The sequence below is a fragment of the Aspergillus ruber genome, assembly GCF_000600275.1.
Source record: "Aspergillus ruber CBS 135680 unplaced genomic scaffold scaffold00010, whole genome shotgun sequence".
NCBI lineage: Eukaryota > Fungi > Ascomycota > Eurotiomycetes > Eurotiales > Aspergillaceae > Aspergillus > Aspergillus ruber.
In genome coordinates this window covers 122,052-138,078 of record NW_024467306.1, presented here as the reverse complement: position 1 = coordinate 138,078, position 16,027 = coordinate 122,052, and the positions used below count along the sequence as shown (strand labels likewise).

At 49.1% G+C, this 16,027-nt stretch overlaps 7 protein-coding genes across 7 annotated transcripts; 3 read left to right on the top strand and 4 right to left on the bottom strand.

Annotated features, from left to right (window-relative positions):
* Window positions 1-299: 299 nt before the first annotated feature.
* On the bottom strand, window positions 300-4,515 carry EURHEDRAFT_530312 (uncharacterized protein; the record flags this gene model as incomplete). The annotated part of the gene is made up of 7 exons (XM_040787143.1): window positions 4,327-4,515; window positions 4,169-4,248; window positions 4,031-4,106; window positions 3,604-3,656; window positions 2,914-3,555; window positions 2,264-2,864; window positions 300-1,732 (listed from the first exon to the last, which is right to left on the bottom strand). The coding sequence occupies exons 2-7, from the start codon at window positions 4,223-4,225 to the stop codon at window positions 300-302; spliced, it is 2,862 nt and encodes a 953-aa protein (XP_040639526.1). The 5' UTR covers window positions 4,226-4,248; window positions 4,327-4,515.
* Window positions 4,516-4,592: 77 nt separating this feature from the next.
* Window positions 4,593-6,381, top strand: EURHEDRAFT_477095 (zinc-dependent alcohol dehydrogenase). The gene is made up of 5 exons (XM_040785434.1): window positions 4,593-4,864; window positions 4,914-5,009; window positions 5,059-5,286; window positions 5,349-5,926; window positions 5,982-6,381. Exons 1-5 carry the CDS (start codon window positions 4,699-4,701, stop codon window positions 6,258-6,260), a joined length of 1,347 nt encoding a protein of 448 aa, XP_040639525.1. The 5' UTR covers window positions 4,593-4,698; the 3' UTR covers window positions 6,261-6,381.
* Window positions 6,382-7,990: 1,609 nt separating this feature from the next.
* Window positions 7,991-10,061, bottom strand: hapX (bZIP transcription factor HapX). The gene is made up of 2 exons (XM_040781653.1): window positions 9,871-10,061; window positions 7,991-9,782 (listed from the first exon to the last, which is right to left on the bottom strand). Exon 2 carries the CDS (start codon window positions 9,737-9,739, stop codon window positions 8,279-8,281), a length of 1,461 nt encoding a protein of 486 aa, XP_040639524.1. The 5' UTR covers window positions 9,740-9,782; window positions 9,871-10,061; the 3' UTR covers window positions 7,991-8,278.
* Window positions 10,062-11,668: 1,607 nt separating this feature from the next.
* EURHEDRAFT_36555 (uncharacterized protein) lies at window positions 11,669-11,952 on the top strand. Its single transcript, XM_040778502.1, has one exon. The coding sequence runs from the start codon at window positions 11,719-11,721 to the stop codon at window positions 11,890-11,892; it is 174 nt and encodes a 57-aa protein (XP_040639523.1). The 5' UTR covers window positions 11,669-11,718; the 3' UTR covers window positions 11,893-11,952.
* Window positions 11,953-12,296: 344 nt separating this feature from the next.
* EURHEDRAFT_498667 (mitofusin complex protein UGO1) lies at window positions 12,297-13,994 on the bottom strand (the record flags this gene model as incomplete). The annotated part of the gene is made up of 2 exons (XM_040785716.1): window positions 13,534-13,994; window positions 12,297-13,445 (listed from the first exon to the last, which is right to left on the bottom strand). Exons 1-2 carry the CDS (start codon window positions 13,930-13,932, stop codon window positions 12,297-12,299), a joined length of 1,548 nt encoding a protein of 515 aa, XP_040639522.1. The 5' UTR covers window positions 13,933-13,994.
* Window positions 13,995-14,151: 157 nt separating this feature from the next.
* On the top strand, window positions 14,152-14,846 carry EURHEDRAFT_454575 (ferredoxin family 2Fe-2S iron-sulfur cluster binding protein; the record flags this gene model as incomplete). Its single annotated transcript, XM_040784207.1, has 3 exons — window positions 14,152-14,384; window positions 14,436-14,542; window positions 14,605-14,846. 3 exons carry the CDS (start codon window positions 14,152-14,154, stop codon window positions 14,844-14,846), a joined length of 582 nt encoding a protein of 193 aa, XP_040639521.1.
* Window positions 14,847-15,065: 219 nt separating this feature from the next.
* On the bottom strand, window positions 15,066-15,908 carry EURHEDRAFT_514761 (rRNA-processing protein RRP15; the record flags this gene model as incomplete). The annotated part of the gene is made up of 1 exon (XM_040786302.1): window positions 15,066-15,908. One exon carries the CDS (start codon window positions 15,906-15,908, stop codon window positions 15,066-15,068), a length of 843 nt encoding a protein of 280 aa, XP_040639520.1.
* Between the last annotated feature and the right edge of the window lie 119 nt (window positions 15,909-16,027).

The following is a 16,027-nucleotide window of genomic DNA, read 5'->3' as shown; positions in this document are numbered from 1 at the left end:
TGTCGGTGCAGGACCATAAGGAGGCTCTTGTGAAGTCCGAGGCGACCATGGGGTCTTTATCATCATCGTCGTCGTCTTCCCCGGGGAAGTAAGGTTGGGCACTGTCATGATAACGACTTTTCACGTTTTGGCTTTCATTGTCATGTATTATTTCAATTTTGCACTATATGATCATGTATAATTTATCAACCTTGAATTTGGAACCTTTCAAGCACTTATAATGATCTAATAATAAACAAACGGAATGAACAAACTCATTCAACCAGTATAATCATAACTCATGCCTTGCCGATAAATGCTCAAAAGTTAGCAAACTCCTTGTCCACCTCCTCATAATAGTCAAAGAATCCCTTGAAGAGTTTCACTCCCAGACCAGGGTCCAGGCTCCCAGTCGTTGCACGGATGCTGTGCATGCTCAACTGCGGAATACCCGCGTCGATAGATCTCATTCCAATACGTGCGCTAGTCATAGGTCCAATGGTACCGCCACTTCGTGAGTCGTTACGGATCTGGAACAGCTGCAAGGTCGAACCAGAACGTTGGGCAACACGGCTCAACAAAGCATGGCTAACACTGTCCGTGGTCATGTGGCCATTGGAGTCAGTAGAGACGGCCACACCGACATTCAGGCGAGGAGCGTGGTTCTCCAGATAGACACCAAGGAAGTTCGGGTTGACGGCATGACAGACATCCGATGAAACGAGGAAGCTGTTCGCAACGGTCTGGGCCAGTACGTTGGGACCATAGTTGGTTGCGAATGCTTCCGTAATCCGTTCCATGACGCTGCTCAAAAGGTTCGATCTGGCACCCTGGCGTAGCAAGCTACCAATCTCTTCGTCATCGAACATGCCGACAATCTTCACAACGCCAGGAGATGCACTGTCGGGGGAGGCAAGGAGGGCCTCTTGAGCGGCATAGCAGCAAAGCTTGTCATCGATACGACCAGCAAAGATCAAGTCCTTGTCCAATCCACCAAGCTGAGCACGCTGACTGTCATACAGCTCCAATTCCCAGTTCAAAATATGATTGGGATCAACAGCAAGCTCCTTCGAGATGACCGTGGCCAGCTTCGGGGATTGAGAAGCGGCAAAGGTCCCAGCTTTGATTCCACTAGCCGGAGCATCCTTCTGCTCTTCGAAAAGGTCAGAGTTATCAATTCCAATAATAGGAACCATCTGTGTCTCTTTGTTGAAAGGCCCCTGCGAAGGAGCCCCGAAATGCTCCGCCAGCGTCGGAATGCGGGCAATTGGCCAACCAAGCTTAACCAGCTTACTCTCCACTTTACCCGTCTTCTCATCACGCACCAACACTCGACCACCTATCGACAGATCGCGATCCCACCAGGTCTTTCCGAGACCACCAGCATACGGAGCCACAGCCAACTGTTGGTAACCAGCCTTGTTGGGTAGCTTGGAGACAGGCTTCAACTTAGCCGTAAGAGCGTCCACGTGACCAGCCACGATGGCATGACCATTTCCGCTCTGGTATTCGCTGCCGATTGCGAATGCGATGAGAGAGCTGCTGTTGCGCGTGACATAGTACTTTCCTCCACGCTTCAGCTTGCCTGTCCAGACGTCGCGCTCGGGGAGTTGTTCGTAGCCGTGTTGCTCGAGTTGTTTGGCAAAGGCGTTGACGGCGTGAAAGATGGTTGGGTTATCAGCCATGAAATCGCAGTACGGCTGGGAGAAGTCTTCTGGCTTGATAGAGCCAGTGTCGGCGGTTGAAGGAGCGGCTGAGCGGTAAGCCATGTTGGAGTGTTGGGGGGTAGCAAAGGTCTTTCTGGCCATCATGCGAGAGTGATTCTAGGAGGTATGCGATGGGATGAATAGGAAGAAGTTAGAGAAGAAGGAATGAGGGAAATAAAGAGGACAACAAGAGCAGGAAAGAGCGAAATGCAAAGAGGAGTCACCTGACGGGGCTGGGGAAGTTGACATCCCGATCAGGTTAGCGTGTCGCATAGATAAACAGGAACTGGTTCGGCAGTTTACTATGTATGGTCGCCTCACTCCAGGTACCGTACGGGTAAAAGTACATTCTGCATAGTCACTGTTTATACGCTATGAGACAGCTCATTCATTGAATCGGTGTGTATTGTGCGTTTGCATCATTGCTGACTGATGGAATGAAGCTGGAGAATGCCATTTCGGCGATCAACGACGTCATTTGCATACTCCACTGAACAACACAGTCAGCCACGAAGATAAGGATACTATATACATATGCACAGTATAAAGTTATGCTCAGGTCGTATCCGTTCCGTTACTTGAACCAACAACCGCATTCCAGTTGATCTTCCCGTCGACGCATTGTTCCGTGATCGCAGGACCGGTCGTCGCGACGATCTCGTGTCCGTCCCGCATGATGGCCATCTTCACGGGCCCTGTCTGTCCATCAAAGGGCACCGAAAAATGATTAATGCCCACTGTGCATGCACGAAGCACGGTCGGCGTATGATCTCCGATCTGGACCTCAACAGTACACGGGGTGGTCACCAGCACGGTGACAAAGACGCGGTCCTGCGAGACTTGGCCTGGATTCAGCTCCATCTGGCCCATGGCTGGATTGTTGCCAGTTGTGCCGCTTGAGCTGCCGGAAGTGCTCGGGTTTTTCCGATACCAGTAACTGATCTTCTCTGCGTAAGAGACAGGGTATTTATGGCCGTGGACATTGGTTCCGGCCATTCGATGCGTGGTCGTGGTGTTGGTTCCATTCCGTGTCTTATACGCATCAATATAATGCGGCAGCAGCTCTCTCCACGCATCATGAGAGTGGTTTGAAACGTAGTGTGCTGCACCTTCGGGAATTCCAGGTTCATAAATCGGCCCAATATAGTGCGTTTCTCCATAATCATTCCAGCTAATAATCTGCGAAAGTCAGTTCATCCGACATGTAGTATCCTTGAAGGCAACCGACCTGAACAAAAGCAGGCTGCATCTCCATAATCTGCTGCCAGCGATAGTGCCACAGATCATCACCACGCCATAGCCAGTTTTTCTGCCACTGGGGAAGATTGGTATAGAACCACGGAGAAACAGGCATCATGTAAGGTTTGCCAGCAAGCGCTTTTACCCACGCTTCATCGCTTGTAGTATTTTTATCATCTGCCCCAACAGGCCAAGCATCCCAGCTAAAGGCGCCATCAACGACGTGAAAAGCGTTGATGATACCAGACGGACCAAGGCTAGTCCATGTGGGAACGAATGTGCAACCGGTGGCATTCTTGATGCGCGGCCAGTCGTCGACACTCTCTGTGCCTTCAAATGTCGACACCAAAGGCTTCCCTTTATAGTAGTAATGGGCAGGACTGTGTTTATACCGATTGATCATGTTAATGACTCGATCTACCGGCCAGGGCCCGGCAGTCCCATAGTCAAAGGAGAGAAAGAGTGAAAAGTTGCCCAGCTTTTCTGCAGTTGCAAATGCTTTATAAACAACATCATCCATATAGCTATCTTGGGGACCGATATTCAATGCGAAGCCATCTATGTGGGCTTTTTGGGCTTCTATGATGTCGAACTCCCATTGCTCCGGAGTCATTGCTACAGCATTTCCGACCTGCATTGGTCAGTCTTGTTTTCAGGGTGGAAGGAGGGATCTACTTACAATAAAATGGGCGAAGACACTTCGAGGTTCAGATTGAGTCATGGCGACTGATGCTGTAAGAAGTATAAGAAGTAAATATGTGAAAATCATAATGAAGAGGTAGTAACGGCCAGCGCAGGAAGTATGAAAAATAGGTTAATAAAGAGTGACAGAACGGGGAACGTCAAGCAAGCTCAACTTTCATGACTATTCCAAAAGCATGCAAGTACGAATAAGTAACAAAGGAAAAAAGCAGATCAAAGAAATGACCGAACATATGTGCTGAAGACAGAGGGAGCATAGAGAATCAACAGAACCAGCTGGAGAAGGGAGCAGGATGATACAAAGGAAAGTGCTCTATCAACCACACACATGCTAAGCATGATCCTGCCGGCATTTATAAAGGTTTCCAATTGGTATGGGGGGGAGGGGCAGAAATAGCACCCACCTGCAGTGGATTCTTGATGTTTCTCTTTGGCATGGACGCACCGCAGTAGGCGCTTAAGAGGCCGCATTATCGGGACCTGGCGCGTAAAACATGCAATGTCAGAAATTTAGGAGGGGTGGTTTGACAGGCGGCAGATACCGTATTCAAAAGAGCAGATAAGTGGTTGTGGTGGATTTGATATGGCGTGTGTCTCATGCCAAGGCGTCAAAAAATTCGCCCTGCGATGCGTTATTGAGATGCAGATTAGGACGTTTCTGTCCGTGCTAATACACTCCATATGTCGTAAAACAGCATACCAGTCGTTCTTGAATTGTCATTTTATTTCCTTTTCTTGAACTTCTCGCGAGGACCTCGAGGGAATCAAAAGGCTGTTGCCAATATGTCGTGGCCTCAGGCATGAACATAACCGTAGACAAACAACTGACAGTGTCCCAGATCCTCAGGATTATTGGCGGTTTCCCGTGGATCAATTAACACTATTCATTCATCAAGATTGGCTGTAAAAGATCTGGTTTAACATCCTGTTGTTGCCGACTTCATTGTGATGTCACACCCACGGAAAACGGTCCGTACAATGAATTCCATTAAAGGCCGGGATATCTCGACTTCAATCTAGACAAATAGACACAATTAGTATTTGAGCAAGCAAGCAGACTCCGGTACTGAAAATGGCAACAACACAAGCTGCGAATGTCGCGGAACGCATCGTCGGTCATGGAGACAACGCGGACATTACTACCGATATAACCAACTATTCCCAGAATGAAGCCGGGCGAGAGACAGACGAGAAGATCAAAGCGACGATATGGACTGGAAAGAAGAGTGTGCAGATCGGTACGGTGCACTTGAGGTTATTTTCGGGGTTATGAATTGACATTAGCAGTTGAGATGCCCAAACCCAGGGTTATAGACCAAGACGATGTTATTATCAAGATAACGGGGAGTACTATCTGTGGGAGCGACCTCCACTTGTATCATGGTATGTACCATTCCCCTCATACGCTATGTCTCGTACTGACCGGATGTAGGTGTCATCCCTCAAATGCAGAGAGGCGACGTCCTGGGCCATGAGTTCTGCGGTGTTGTCGAAAGCGCAGGACCAGGTGTGAAGAACTTCAAAACAGGCGAGCGTGTTGTTGCGTCATTTCCTATCGCTTGTGGCGAATGCTTCAATTGCAAGAAGAAATTGACATCGCAGTGTGACCGGACCAATGCGAATACTATCGAGAATGTGATGTATGGAAAGAGAACGTCAGGTACGTGATGAAAAAAAAAAAAAAAACATTTAACAGCAGAGAATCAAAGCTGATGGTTTCAGGATTCTTCGGATACAGCCACTTCACTGGCGGTTTCGCTGGAGGCCAAGCAGAGTTTGTCCGCGTGCCACATGCGGACATGAACCTACTCGGGCTCCCGGATGATGTCCCTGACGAGAGAGGTCTCTACCTATCAGATGTGCTGTCAACATCATGGCACTGTGTCGTCGACACAGGCATCAACAAAGACGATGTCGTCGCCGTCTGGGGCGCAGGACCAATTGGCCAAATGGTCGTTGAATTCAGCTTCTACCATGGCGCCAGCAGAGTAATCCTCATCGATGGAGGAGACGCATCCTGGAGACTGGATTTGGTCAAGTCCAAGATTCCTCGTGTTGAGCTTCTTGATTTTACGAAATTGCCGAAAGGCGAGTCGGTTACTTCGCAACTCAAAAAGATGGTTGATCATGGGCCTGATGTAGCTCTGGATTGTACTTCCGGTGAATACGCCAAGGGATGGGCTCATTACTTCGAGACTCTCTTGGGAATGGAGACGGATACTTCGGAAATGTTGAACGAGATGATCACTGCTCTACGACCGTTTGGACGGATTGGTGTGACAGGTATTTATGCTGGATATGTGAGTAATACTGTCCTAGGGTTTGTCTAAGAATACCCTTCTGATTATTTACCAGACAAACCACTTCAACATCGGCGCCATAATGCAAACCGGAATTCGATTAATCGGCAACGGCCAAGCCCCAGTCCACCGATACTGGGAGCATTTGCTCGATCTCGTTCGACGCAAGGAAATTGAGCCATTGAAGATGGTGACGCATCGGGTACGCCTGGAGGATGTGGAAAAACTGTATCAACAGTTTGAGAAACGGGAGAATGGTATCCAGAAGGTTTTCGTGGCGACCAGGTACTCTGCGCCGCCGTGCCCCGGGGCGCCGGCTTTGACTGAGTTGTGAGTTCATTGTTTCTGGTTACGGGGCAAGGATGACCTGTAGTTTCGATTGTATGATGTATTACTGTCCAGATAAACGTGTACTAGTAGCGTATTTGACTTAATGATAAGATTTTACATGCTATTTGAGCATAGCTTGACCGGTTAGGAAATGAATGCAAATTCTACTACACCCCATAGCGTTTGATTAGGAACACCAACCAGGCTTCAGAAACATTCTAAATATACCACGCAGTAATCCGAGTTGGGAATGTGTAGATAGCGGCCCCGACAGCAAAAGCAAAGAGACCAAGCGCTCTGTCCAGGTATCTCCGATATCTCAGTGAATGGCATAGTATGCAATGATTTGATTTCATTCAGCCAATGAATGTACTATCACACTATTGAGCATGGTATTTGGTGGTCCTCAGGCCACTTTATTCCCTCTCATATATTTCCGTCCCGTCGACGAAAATACCCTACAAAATGCCAGCGGGTGATGATGAATGATTCGTTGTTGGAAAAAGGCAAAGCTGCTGGAATGCCTTTCCCGTTGGATAGATCAATCATGAAAATGACAGATTAGGCATCGAAATCCATGTAATTCTGGAACATCCATTTATTGAGGATTGGGTTGGGCAATGTTCGTATTATATGGAATCCTGGGTCAAAGAGAATGGAACTCCTACCTTTTGTGGACATTGATAATATGATAACCCTCTCCATGAGTATATGGTATACTGAGATGAGACAAAATTAGATGAAAACTGCACATTGTTGTTATAGTCACGCCATTGTCCAATTTTCGCTTGCCCAAGGGCAAAAAGCGCTTTCTAATTTGAAGAACCTTGACACGGTTTCTTGGGCTCGAGGCGAAACAAGCTAACACATGTCCGAAGTCGAACTGGAGTTTATGAGAATTTGAGAGATCAGAAGATTGGGCAAGACTGCCCATATATTCTATGAACTTTGAACGATAGTTGAGGAAACCCTATAGCACGCGAATACCGCATCGTGGGACCTTTTCTCCCGTGGCCTCCTGGGATTCTCGCCGACGTCCCAAGACTACACCCCAGCATCTGAAGCTAAAAGTCCTGCTGTTCTCCTCAAATTAAACAGTCAACATTCAATTACCGGAATCTCAGAACGGACTGATATTGCCTATAAATATGCAAAAACAACTGGGCATATCTGAGAGCACTAGCCGTCAACAACCTCATCACAGTTATCACGAGATATAGGCCGCAGAAGTATTCCCGCCCAGAACTTTTTCGGTCCAGCTAGTCCTGCACGAGATAGCCGAGCTTTAAGAAAGCTCAAGCATGTTATGTGATATCCAGGCATACACGGACCTTTATTCTTACTGTCCACGACCAGCTAGTGTGCTTCTAGCCCTAACGCCGGTACCCCTAAATTACATAGTATTAGGAATAGGCGCTGAATATATGGTCTGGTCAATGTTGTACATTACTCAGCAGGTTGGTTACCATCTGTTTCAAAACTGGGCAGCAGGCACAGTAACCACCCTTTATCACTCAAGCAATGAAGAGATTGTACACGGTCTATGAGAAATGACGGAAAACAAGGTAATTTAGAAATAATGCTTCAATATTAGAACGAAACATGCTGTATATAAGTCGTCTATAGACGACACCCATTTGCAGACAAATAAACAAGATGAATATTCATAGAATCATAACCTCCCAGCCCAAGGCCTTTCTTTCTTTTTTTTTTTCTTTTCTTTTTTTTTTTTTTTCATGTGGTAAAAACGATCCAATGTTATGTTTGTACTTTTGCCCTCCTCAAATCAAACAAACCCAAAACGCCGTTCGTCATCTAGTCATTGGAACGAGTATTATCCCATTCGCATCCATCAATCCATAGCCACGGCCATCACCTTCAGACTGTCTATAAGACAGACAACAAACATGTCCCTCCTCCACATGAAAGTAAATTTAATAGTACAAACTCGGTGAGAGTCAGGAACGGGTATCACAAAACATAAGGAAATCAAAAGATGAAAGAAAGGAGTCATGTCGAGACTTATTTATCAGCGAACCGTCGGTCAAAGTACCGCAGCACGCCCATCACACTCGCGGCTTCGACTTCCATCGCAGCCCGAGCATTAGATTTGTCTGCCAGTTCCAGATCCCGGGGATTCGGGAGCATGTGAAGCTTGGGCAGCCAGGAGGAGAGCTCGTCGCTAGCGCGCGAGAATTTGGGGTGTCGCGAGAGGGTTGTGAAAGCGTCGGCGCAGGAAAGGGTCAAAGATGGCGAGTCTCTGGGATTCAATGTTGGCTTAGGGGCAGGGGCAGGCTTTTTGCGTGCACCACCACCACCACCACCACCACAGCATCCACCGTCTGCGCCTTTGCCACCGCAACATCCACCCCCACCGCGAGGGGCGCTACCACCTGCCCGCGATGCAGCCAGGGTCTTGCAGAAGAGCGTGCTACGCGGATCCGCCACACACTGGGCACAGGTACCCGGTCCGTTGGCGCAGGGATTGGTAGCCTCACTGATAGAAGGCAAAGTCACTTCGGACCGGACATCACCGTCTGATGGCGGTGGGGTGAACTGCGATAAATTTTGGATCGGCGCAAGTCGGTTGTTCTCAAAATTCTCTCGCTGTCGATGCTCATCCTCCTGGGCGGCCATCTCGGCGCAAATGCAGGGAGTGCCGTCCTGGCAAAACCCACAGGGGTCAACGGGAGACGCAATAGACGGTGAGCTATGATCCTCCGGGGGTGGAGCAGCGGCGAAGCGGGAAGTAAAATCCACCTCCATCTCCTCCGGCTCAGGCTTGATTTCGGGTTCGGAACGACGCTTATTAGACTCGTGAGTCTCCACGCCAGGCATAGCAAACGCATCTTCGATACACTGACAGTGGGCAGTAGAGCAGCTTCCGCAACCCAAGGGAACTTCCTCTCGAGTAGATTGAGTCGTGTGTACGCGGGTTGATTCAGTATTCTTCCGCTTCTGACCTCGAGGCGGTAGAGGCACCGCATCCGACTGAGTCGTGTTTCTATCCGCAAATGACGAACGGAACTCCTTCACAAGCGCCTCCTTGGCACTCTTCTCCACAGAAACCTCCTTCTCCAGCGCGTGGCAGCGGTCCCGCCACCAAGCCATCTCATTCCGGCATTGTTCCACCTCGTGAGACAAGTTCGAGATCTGTTCCTTAAATGCATCCACGTGCATATCGTGCTCATCTTCGATTTGCTTCATTTGGTCTTCCAGTTCGTTCACTCGAGCTGCACGTCGCTCGCGGAATGCTCGCTGGGCCGCACGGTTCTGAGCCTTTCGCTTGGTGGGCGGGGTATCGGTGGCAGGCTTCCGGCCGGGCTTGGGCCGCGGAGGGATGACCCATTCCTTCGACGTGATGGATCCGGGAGTAGCTGGAGCAGGCGAGGCAGGTGCAATTGAAGGTTTGGCGGCTAGGGCGGGAGCCAGGGGAGCAATGGAGGGAGCCGGCGTTCCCGCGGGAGCCAGCGGTGTAGACATTGTGTTATTTTTAATTAGATATGCTTCTCTGAAATAATAAGAGCTGAACTCCAGTCAGTGATCATCTCGAAGAGTGAAAAGTAGAGCATATAGCATAATGGTGTAATGGTGAGTGTGGTGGGAGAGCTGACCGGCGTTCGTCACTTTTGTCGCTTGCGGTCGGAAGAGCGGAAGTGCGCTCATTCGACCCGGTAAGCGAGATGGACGGGTGATGCCAGAGACAAGACGATGTCTACAACCAAGTTAAGAGTAGTTTTCACGGCAATGTGAAAAAAACAACAGATGGATGAAAACAGGACGAGCGGAGGAAGAAGAGTAGAAAAGAAACCGAGGGGACGCGGCGAAGGGGGGAAGAAGAAACAAAGTCGGATCAGATTAGATTATCGTGCGGCTCATCACCGATTTCGGAGGGGAGTGGGGGTGCTCGCTTCTGCTGTTGATTGGTTGAAGGGGCAGAGTTATCAATCAATGGGGATTTCTAGGGCTGTCCATGGATCAATCAATGTTGGCCTGATGGAGCTGTACGATGTAACTGGTAGCGGTGTACAGAGTACTGTGTAGCTGGAGGCCGGCATTGTTTATAATGACTGTCCTACGGTGAGCTATACATAATACTTGTCTTATGTACTCAAGTCGTCTACTGCAAATGCTATATGAATTCTACATGGTCTACAGAAGCAACACTAAAGAATGATCAAGCTGACTATCCCTCACCATCTGATAAATTTTCACGCGCGGTGGCCGCGCCGGAATGGGACCAATGAACCGTTCAGCTGGAAAGCATCTCCGCAATGCGTACTCTCTCTGGGCGGACACACGAGGGAATAATTACTCATAGGACCCATTCCAGAGACCTGAATTACGGGGCCTTGAAATTTTATTTCAATGCTTTTTTGCGGCAGAGCGGCTCCCTGTGTTTCAATTACAAACGCAAGTTCAGCCAAAGTTCACGCAGCACGACGCAAGGTCGTTCTAAATTCCAGTACAAGCACTCTGTCCCCTGTACTCTGTAAAACGGTATGTATTGTATGTATACCCTGCTGCTATACGCAGCGCAGCATCCTGCAATAAATATGACTAACTCGGCATTGCCTTCCCTCCATCAGATGATCTTATCTGATCCCACCTTTCCCCTCGCGGAAGTCCACTATACCGTTTCAGGTAATCCGAGCCCAGCCAACCACGCGACAACGTCCAGCTTTGCCCAGTGTGGAATAGCTCAGTCAAATTTTTATTGGCATGTCCTGCAAGCCGGCGTCTTTAAGTACCATGGAATGTACGCTATGGCTAGTATTTATGGGGCATGACTACAAGCTGCGTCATGTCTTGGGCAATTGCCGATGAGCGGAATTCCCACGGGCGAATCCCGGGCCGGTCTTTGTTTTCATACAAGTACAGCCAGTATTTCGACGGGATTTTCAACTTCAGACCAGAATATGCTGTAAAATCAATAAGGTATCCCAGGAAATCTCAGAGAGATTGACCCTACTATCTTGTTATTGCGAATGAGTGTTTTGTCATCAATTCTAGAGTACTATGAAACACTTGAACTGTCCCAATCATCAACGTCGATTGAATATTTCACTCTTTAAGGTTGTCCATCATTGTATATAGTTCCATCTCGACCGAGAGATTGCGTCTCCTCAGAGTCTCTAAACCGGCACATAGGTGAATACGCATGGTCCGGATTTTTCACATGGGCTAGCGCTTTTTGCTTTTGCGAATGGAAACATCGGACCGCAGTAAGAATTTGCAGTAGCAATGTTCTCTTGCCTGTGTAATTTCGTGTCGATAAAACATTATATGCAGTAGCAAATCCGTTCATTCTGTAAGAAAGGGTCGATTGCCCTATGGATGGGCCTGGCATCGAATCTGGGATTGAAAGGATGGGGTACAGAAGAAAAGAAAAGTAGTGCTAAATTCGTTCACCAGGTATATAAAATCTAATAATTGTATGTCATGGTCCCCTTCACTGAAACATGTCTGCGGAGACCCGCATAAGCTTGATAACCCATGTTTATTTTTCATTGCTTTTGCTTCCAGCCATTGATCTTCACTATTATGCGTTGACATCGTGGGATGTCTCGTATTTGTTTAATGATATGGGATGCAGTAGACCATCCGCAGAGCTTTCTTTGTACGGATTGTTATAGATCGGACCAGGTACAATACAGCAATGACGCAATAGCAAAATGCAACACAATCAATGCAATGTTGAATATTGAATCCATTAATTTGATATATATATTTCAATACAATTTCCTAAATGTATGAAGAGTCAGGAGGGTGCTTGACCATCCTACCTCCGCAAAAGCGGGGAGATGGGATTATATATATCGAGTCGTCCGGCATGAAACAGCGAGATATCATTTTCATATAGCAATGTCGTATATCATAGAGTTTCAAACATAGTCACGCTGATAAAGGTATCATGTACAGGCATGAGATTAGGAACGAGAACAAGATAAACGCCATTCACCTAGTCAGAATAATGGGAAACAAATCATATCAAAGATGCATCAACCCCCTCCCCGTTTGGGTATCCTCCTGAGTATATCTAGAACCGTCCTCCACTAACCATCACCTCCTCATCACCACTACCTCCAGCAGAACCAAGCACACCAGCTCCCCAGATGCCAACAATTCCCCACATACCGATCCGCCAGCCGCGGTAGAGACCTTGAATACCCTGGCCCTGTTTCTTCCTTTGTAAGACGGGTTTCTTGAGGAGCTCGTGGGCGCGCTCGTTCTCTGGCGGTGCGGTGGCACCTTCTTCGTACACGATACCCCAGATTGTACCGATAATACCGCGGTAGGTTTGCGGGGTGGGAATGATGGTTTCGATTTCTGCCGCTGGGTCTACAGGTGCAGACGGAGATGCATCTCTCGGTGAGAGTCCTGGCACGCGGCGAATACTGGGACTCTGTCGGATGCTGGGACATGTGTAGCTTGCGATCTGGGCGCGGCGGAGGACTGTCTCGAGCGGGAAGCGGATGGCCATTTCCAGACCGGACCCGAGGAAGGTGAACATGCTCCACATGGAGGGGTTGAGGATGGGGTCCAGCGAGAGATAAGTTTTCAGGAAGAAGGGTGTTGTTGTCAGGATGAAGTTTGGCAAACTAGAGTGCAGGATGGTGATGGGGACCAAGTGGGCAGGGATGGTCGAGTTGGCGGTGGGAAGGAGTTTGATGGCGCGGAGGAGAGACCGCGGGCCATGCGTGGCCGGGGTGAGAATGAGGAATGTGCGGGCCGTGTCAATTGGGGCCAGGATGAGGGATGAAAGAGATGAGGATATGAAGGACAGCACCAGCGTTACGATGGGTGATGTCGACGCTAGGATATCGGCTGTCATGGATGAGGCGATTTCTTCCTCTGGCAGACCGACAATTGCTGAGAGGAGGCTGCGAATGAACGTGTTCAAGGTTGGGAGCAGCAGTGAGTAGATGAATGTAGCGTTTGAGGCTTTCCAAAGCGAAGTTGGTCCGCTGGTCGCCCAGAGCTGCGATATGGTCTCCATCAATGAAGATGGGTTCTTGAGGGACAAGGAATATCGGGATGATGCAGACGAGGGGATATAACCACTTCGATCGGTGATTTCACGACGACGAGATCGTCCCCTCGAGCGAGAGGCCCCAGGAGACGAGCCTCTGGGTGCTGCGGATGTAAAGTAGCTGCTCTCATCGTCGGAAGAGTGGTAGTCCTGTTGCTGTCAGTATGAGTCTACCCCGCCACACAATCACCATCATGGCATCAAGTACTGTGGATGATAAATATCAAATATAATGATAACTCACATCTTCTTCATCTTCTGTAGTCCCGTAGGCACTCTCTCCGCCCCGAGGAACAGACCGTCGTCGACTGCCTTTAGATCCCTCTTCATATGGATCGGGCACCACATAAGCCTGCAGGATAGTTTTGGCAACATCAAACGGCTGAGCAGTCAACACAGTCGTGTACCGCCAGAAAGCCCGATTCACAGCATCCCGAACCCAGTCCGAAGCCGATGAAGATGAGTCCAGATACTCCGAATAGTCCAAATCGGGCAGCAGGTCGCGCGCCGAGCTGGAAAACACTTGCGTGGAGGACGTGGGGGCGATGTCGGTGGAGGAAGCGGAGGTGTTGTTGTGCTCCAGGCCGAGAGAGGGAGGAATATAGTAGGGACGTAGGGGATTGATGCCTTCGCGGGAGGCCATTTTGTGTTGTTGTTGTTGTAGTATAGGTTAAGAAGGAGATGGGTTATGGTGGTGGCAGGTCGTGAAGTCCGAAAAACCCGCCGCTATTTCGGGTTTTCCTTTTCTCCCTCTTCCAATAAGATCTGCTGCAATTCGCCGCTCTTGAGTAATTCAGTTTTGCTGAAAAGCGCTCAATCTCTTCTCTTCTTTGATTATATACTGTCTCTATATTCTAGCAAAATGTCGTTCTTCCGAGAAGCTTGCCAGCAGCTGCGTCATATCCCCAAAACCGCATCCCGCACATATCTCTCTCGCCCGGCGCCCCGACAGTCCCTTTGCCTCGCCGATTCGTCCCGTCTGCAATGGTCCAGGAGGAATAATGCTACTTGGAAGACAGGGTTGAATGCGCGGTCATTTTCAGTTACAGCCAGAGCGCAGCATGGGCATTTGACACCACCGAAGCCAGGCGAGGAGTGAGTAGCAATAGGAATACTACTCCATGGAGTCTATGCTAATTGCGACAGAATCAACATCTCGATTGTCGACAAGGATGGCGACAAGCATGATCTTCAGGTGGCTGAAGGGGACAATCTGCTAGACATCGCGCAGGCCAACGATCTGGAGATGGAAGGTTCGCATCCCGACAGTGGTATAGAGAGGAAAAAGCAACAGGGCTGATATTATGCATTGTAGGCGCCTGCGGTGGCTCGTGTGCCTGTTCGACTTGCCATGTTATTATCGAGGACCCCGATATGTTCGAAAAGATGGAAGAACCGTCCGACGACGAGAACGACATGCTGGATCTGGCATTCGGGTTGACAGAGACCTCGCGCCTGGGGTGTCAGGTTCCGATGAGCAAGGATCTGGACGGAATGGTGGTGCGACTGCCGACGATGACAAGGAATCTGCAGGCCAGCGACTTTGAACAGAAGTGAGAATTACCCTGGGTGTAGGTTTTTGATAGTGTGCACAAAAGCTGAGATATCATCTACGTCGATTTATGTTGGCATTACGAGGCTCGGGCATGACAAGGAATGAAGAACGAACTTTTTAAGACAATGTACAGACCATGTATCAATAGATAGAATCAAATCCTCCCTCCATAACGCCGAGCATGCCTTGATAGTTTAAAAAAATGAATGAACAGAAACTGATCAAGCCTCCTCAATGTTCAACGGCTTGCCCTTCTTCCCACTAATCAGGTCAAGGAACCCCTGTCTGCTAACCTCGTTGGCGGCTTTTTCACGCTCTCCTATTCCAACTGTTCCTCTCTTTCTTTCCTGCTTAGCAGCCTCTTCACCCCTAACCTGCGCAGCCCGGACAGCATTGAACAGCTTGACCACACCACGCTGCCCAATCTTGCGAAGACGCTTCTCCTCCTCAGCTACGGGACCAGCCTGGCCCCGCTCAATACCCTTGATATCGCGGATGCGACCACGATCCAATTCCTCCTTCTTTTCGGCCCGGAGTTTGGCGCGCGCCTGTCTGTCGATTTTTTCGTCTGCGAAATCAGTTGTTGTCTGGGAGGCAGATTTACTGCGCGACAGGACGGGGTCTGCACGCGCGGAGGTGGGGAGCTTGGTGGACAGAATTTTGGAAATGGATGTCGAGAATGCGGAGGGATCGTTTCTCTTCTGCACGTTTCTTCCTTTCGAGGCGCCTTCACCATCTTCTCCTTCAGAATTGTCACTCGCGTCGTCGCCGCCGTCAGAGTCTGCATTGCTTTCTTCTGCCTCTTTTTGTTCCACCTCTGCGACCTTCGGTTTCTGATTCTGTCCTGACGCCTTGGTCTTCTTCTGCGGGGGTCTCGCCTTCACATTGTCCTCTGCATCTGAATCGGCTAGACTGACACCCTTGAAAGCAGTTTCGTCGTCATTGTCCTCTTCATCGGAGCTGTGGTAGCCGCGCTGCTTTCTGAACTTCTTGTTGGGGCGATTGGTTTTGCCCTGCATGCCATCCAAGACCTTGCGCTTCTTGGCGACCGATGAGGGAGCCATCTTGAATCAATTAGAGACAAAATGTACAATTCGAGAGTTGTTGTTTCATTGTCGGCGTTCTTTTTTTCTCATCGAACTTTTTAGGCGGAGAGTGTAGCACGGTCTCTGATTGGCCTGCA

What these genes read in the sequence shown, in the direction of transcription:
- hapX (XM_040781653.1), bottom strand. Translation starts at nt 9,739, where the DNA reads ATGTCTACACCGCTGGCTCCCGCGGGAACGCCGGCTCCCTCCATTGCT.
- EURHEDRAFT_36555 (XM_040778502.1), top strand. Translation starts at nt 11,719, where the DNA reads ATGTCTGCGGAGACCCGCATAAGCTTGATAACCCATGTTTATTTTTCA.
- EURHEDRAFT_477095 (XM_040785434.1), top strand. Translation starts at nt 4,699, where the DNA reads ATGGCAACAACACAAGCTGCGAATGTCGCGGAACGCATCGTCGGTCAT. An exon ending in AAAGAAGAGTGTGCAGATCG is followed by an intron (nt 4,865 to 4,913) that starts GTACGGTGCACT and finishes TGACATTAGCAG; the next exon opens with TTGAGATGCCCAAACCCAGG. An exon ending in CGACCTCCACTTGTATCATG is followed by an intron (nt 5,010 to 5,058) that starts GTATGTACCATT and finishes GACCGGATGTAG; the next exon opens with GTGTCATCCCTCAAATGCAG.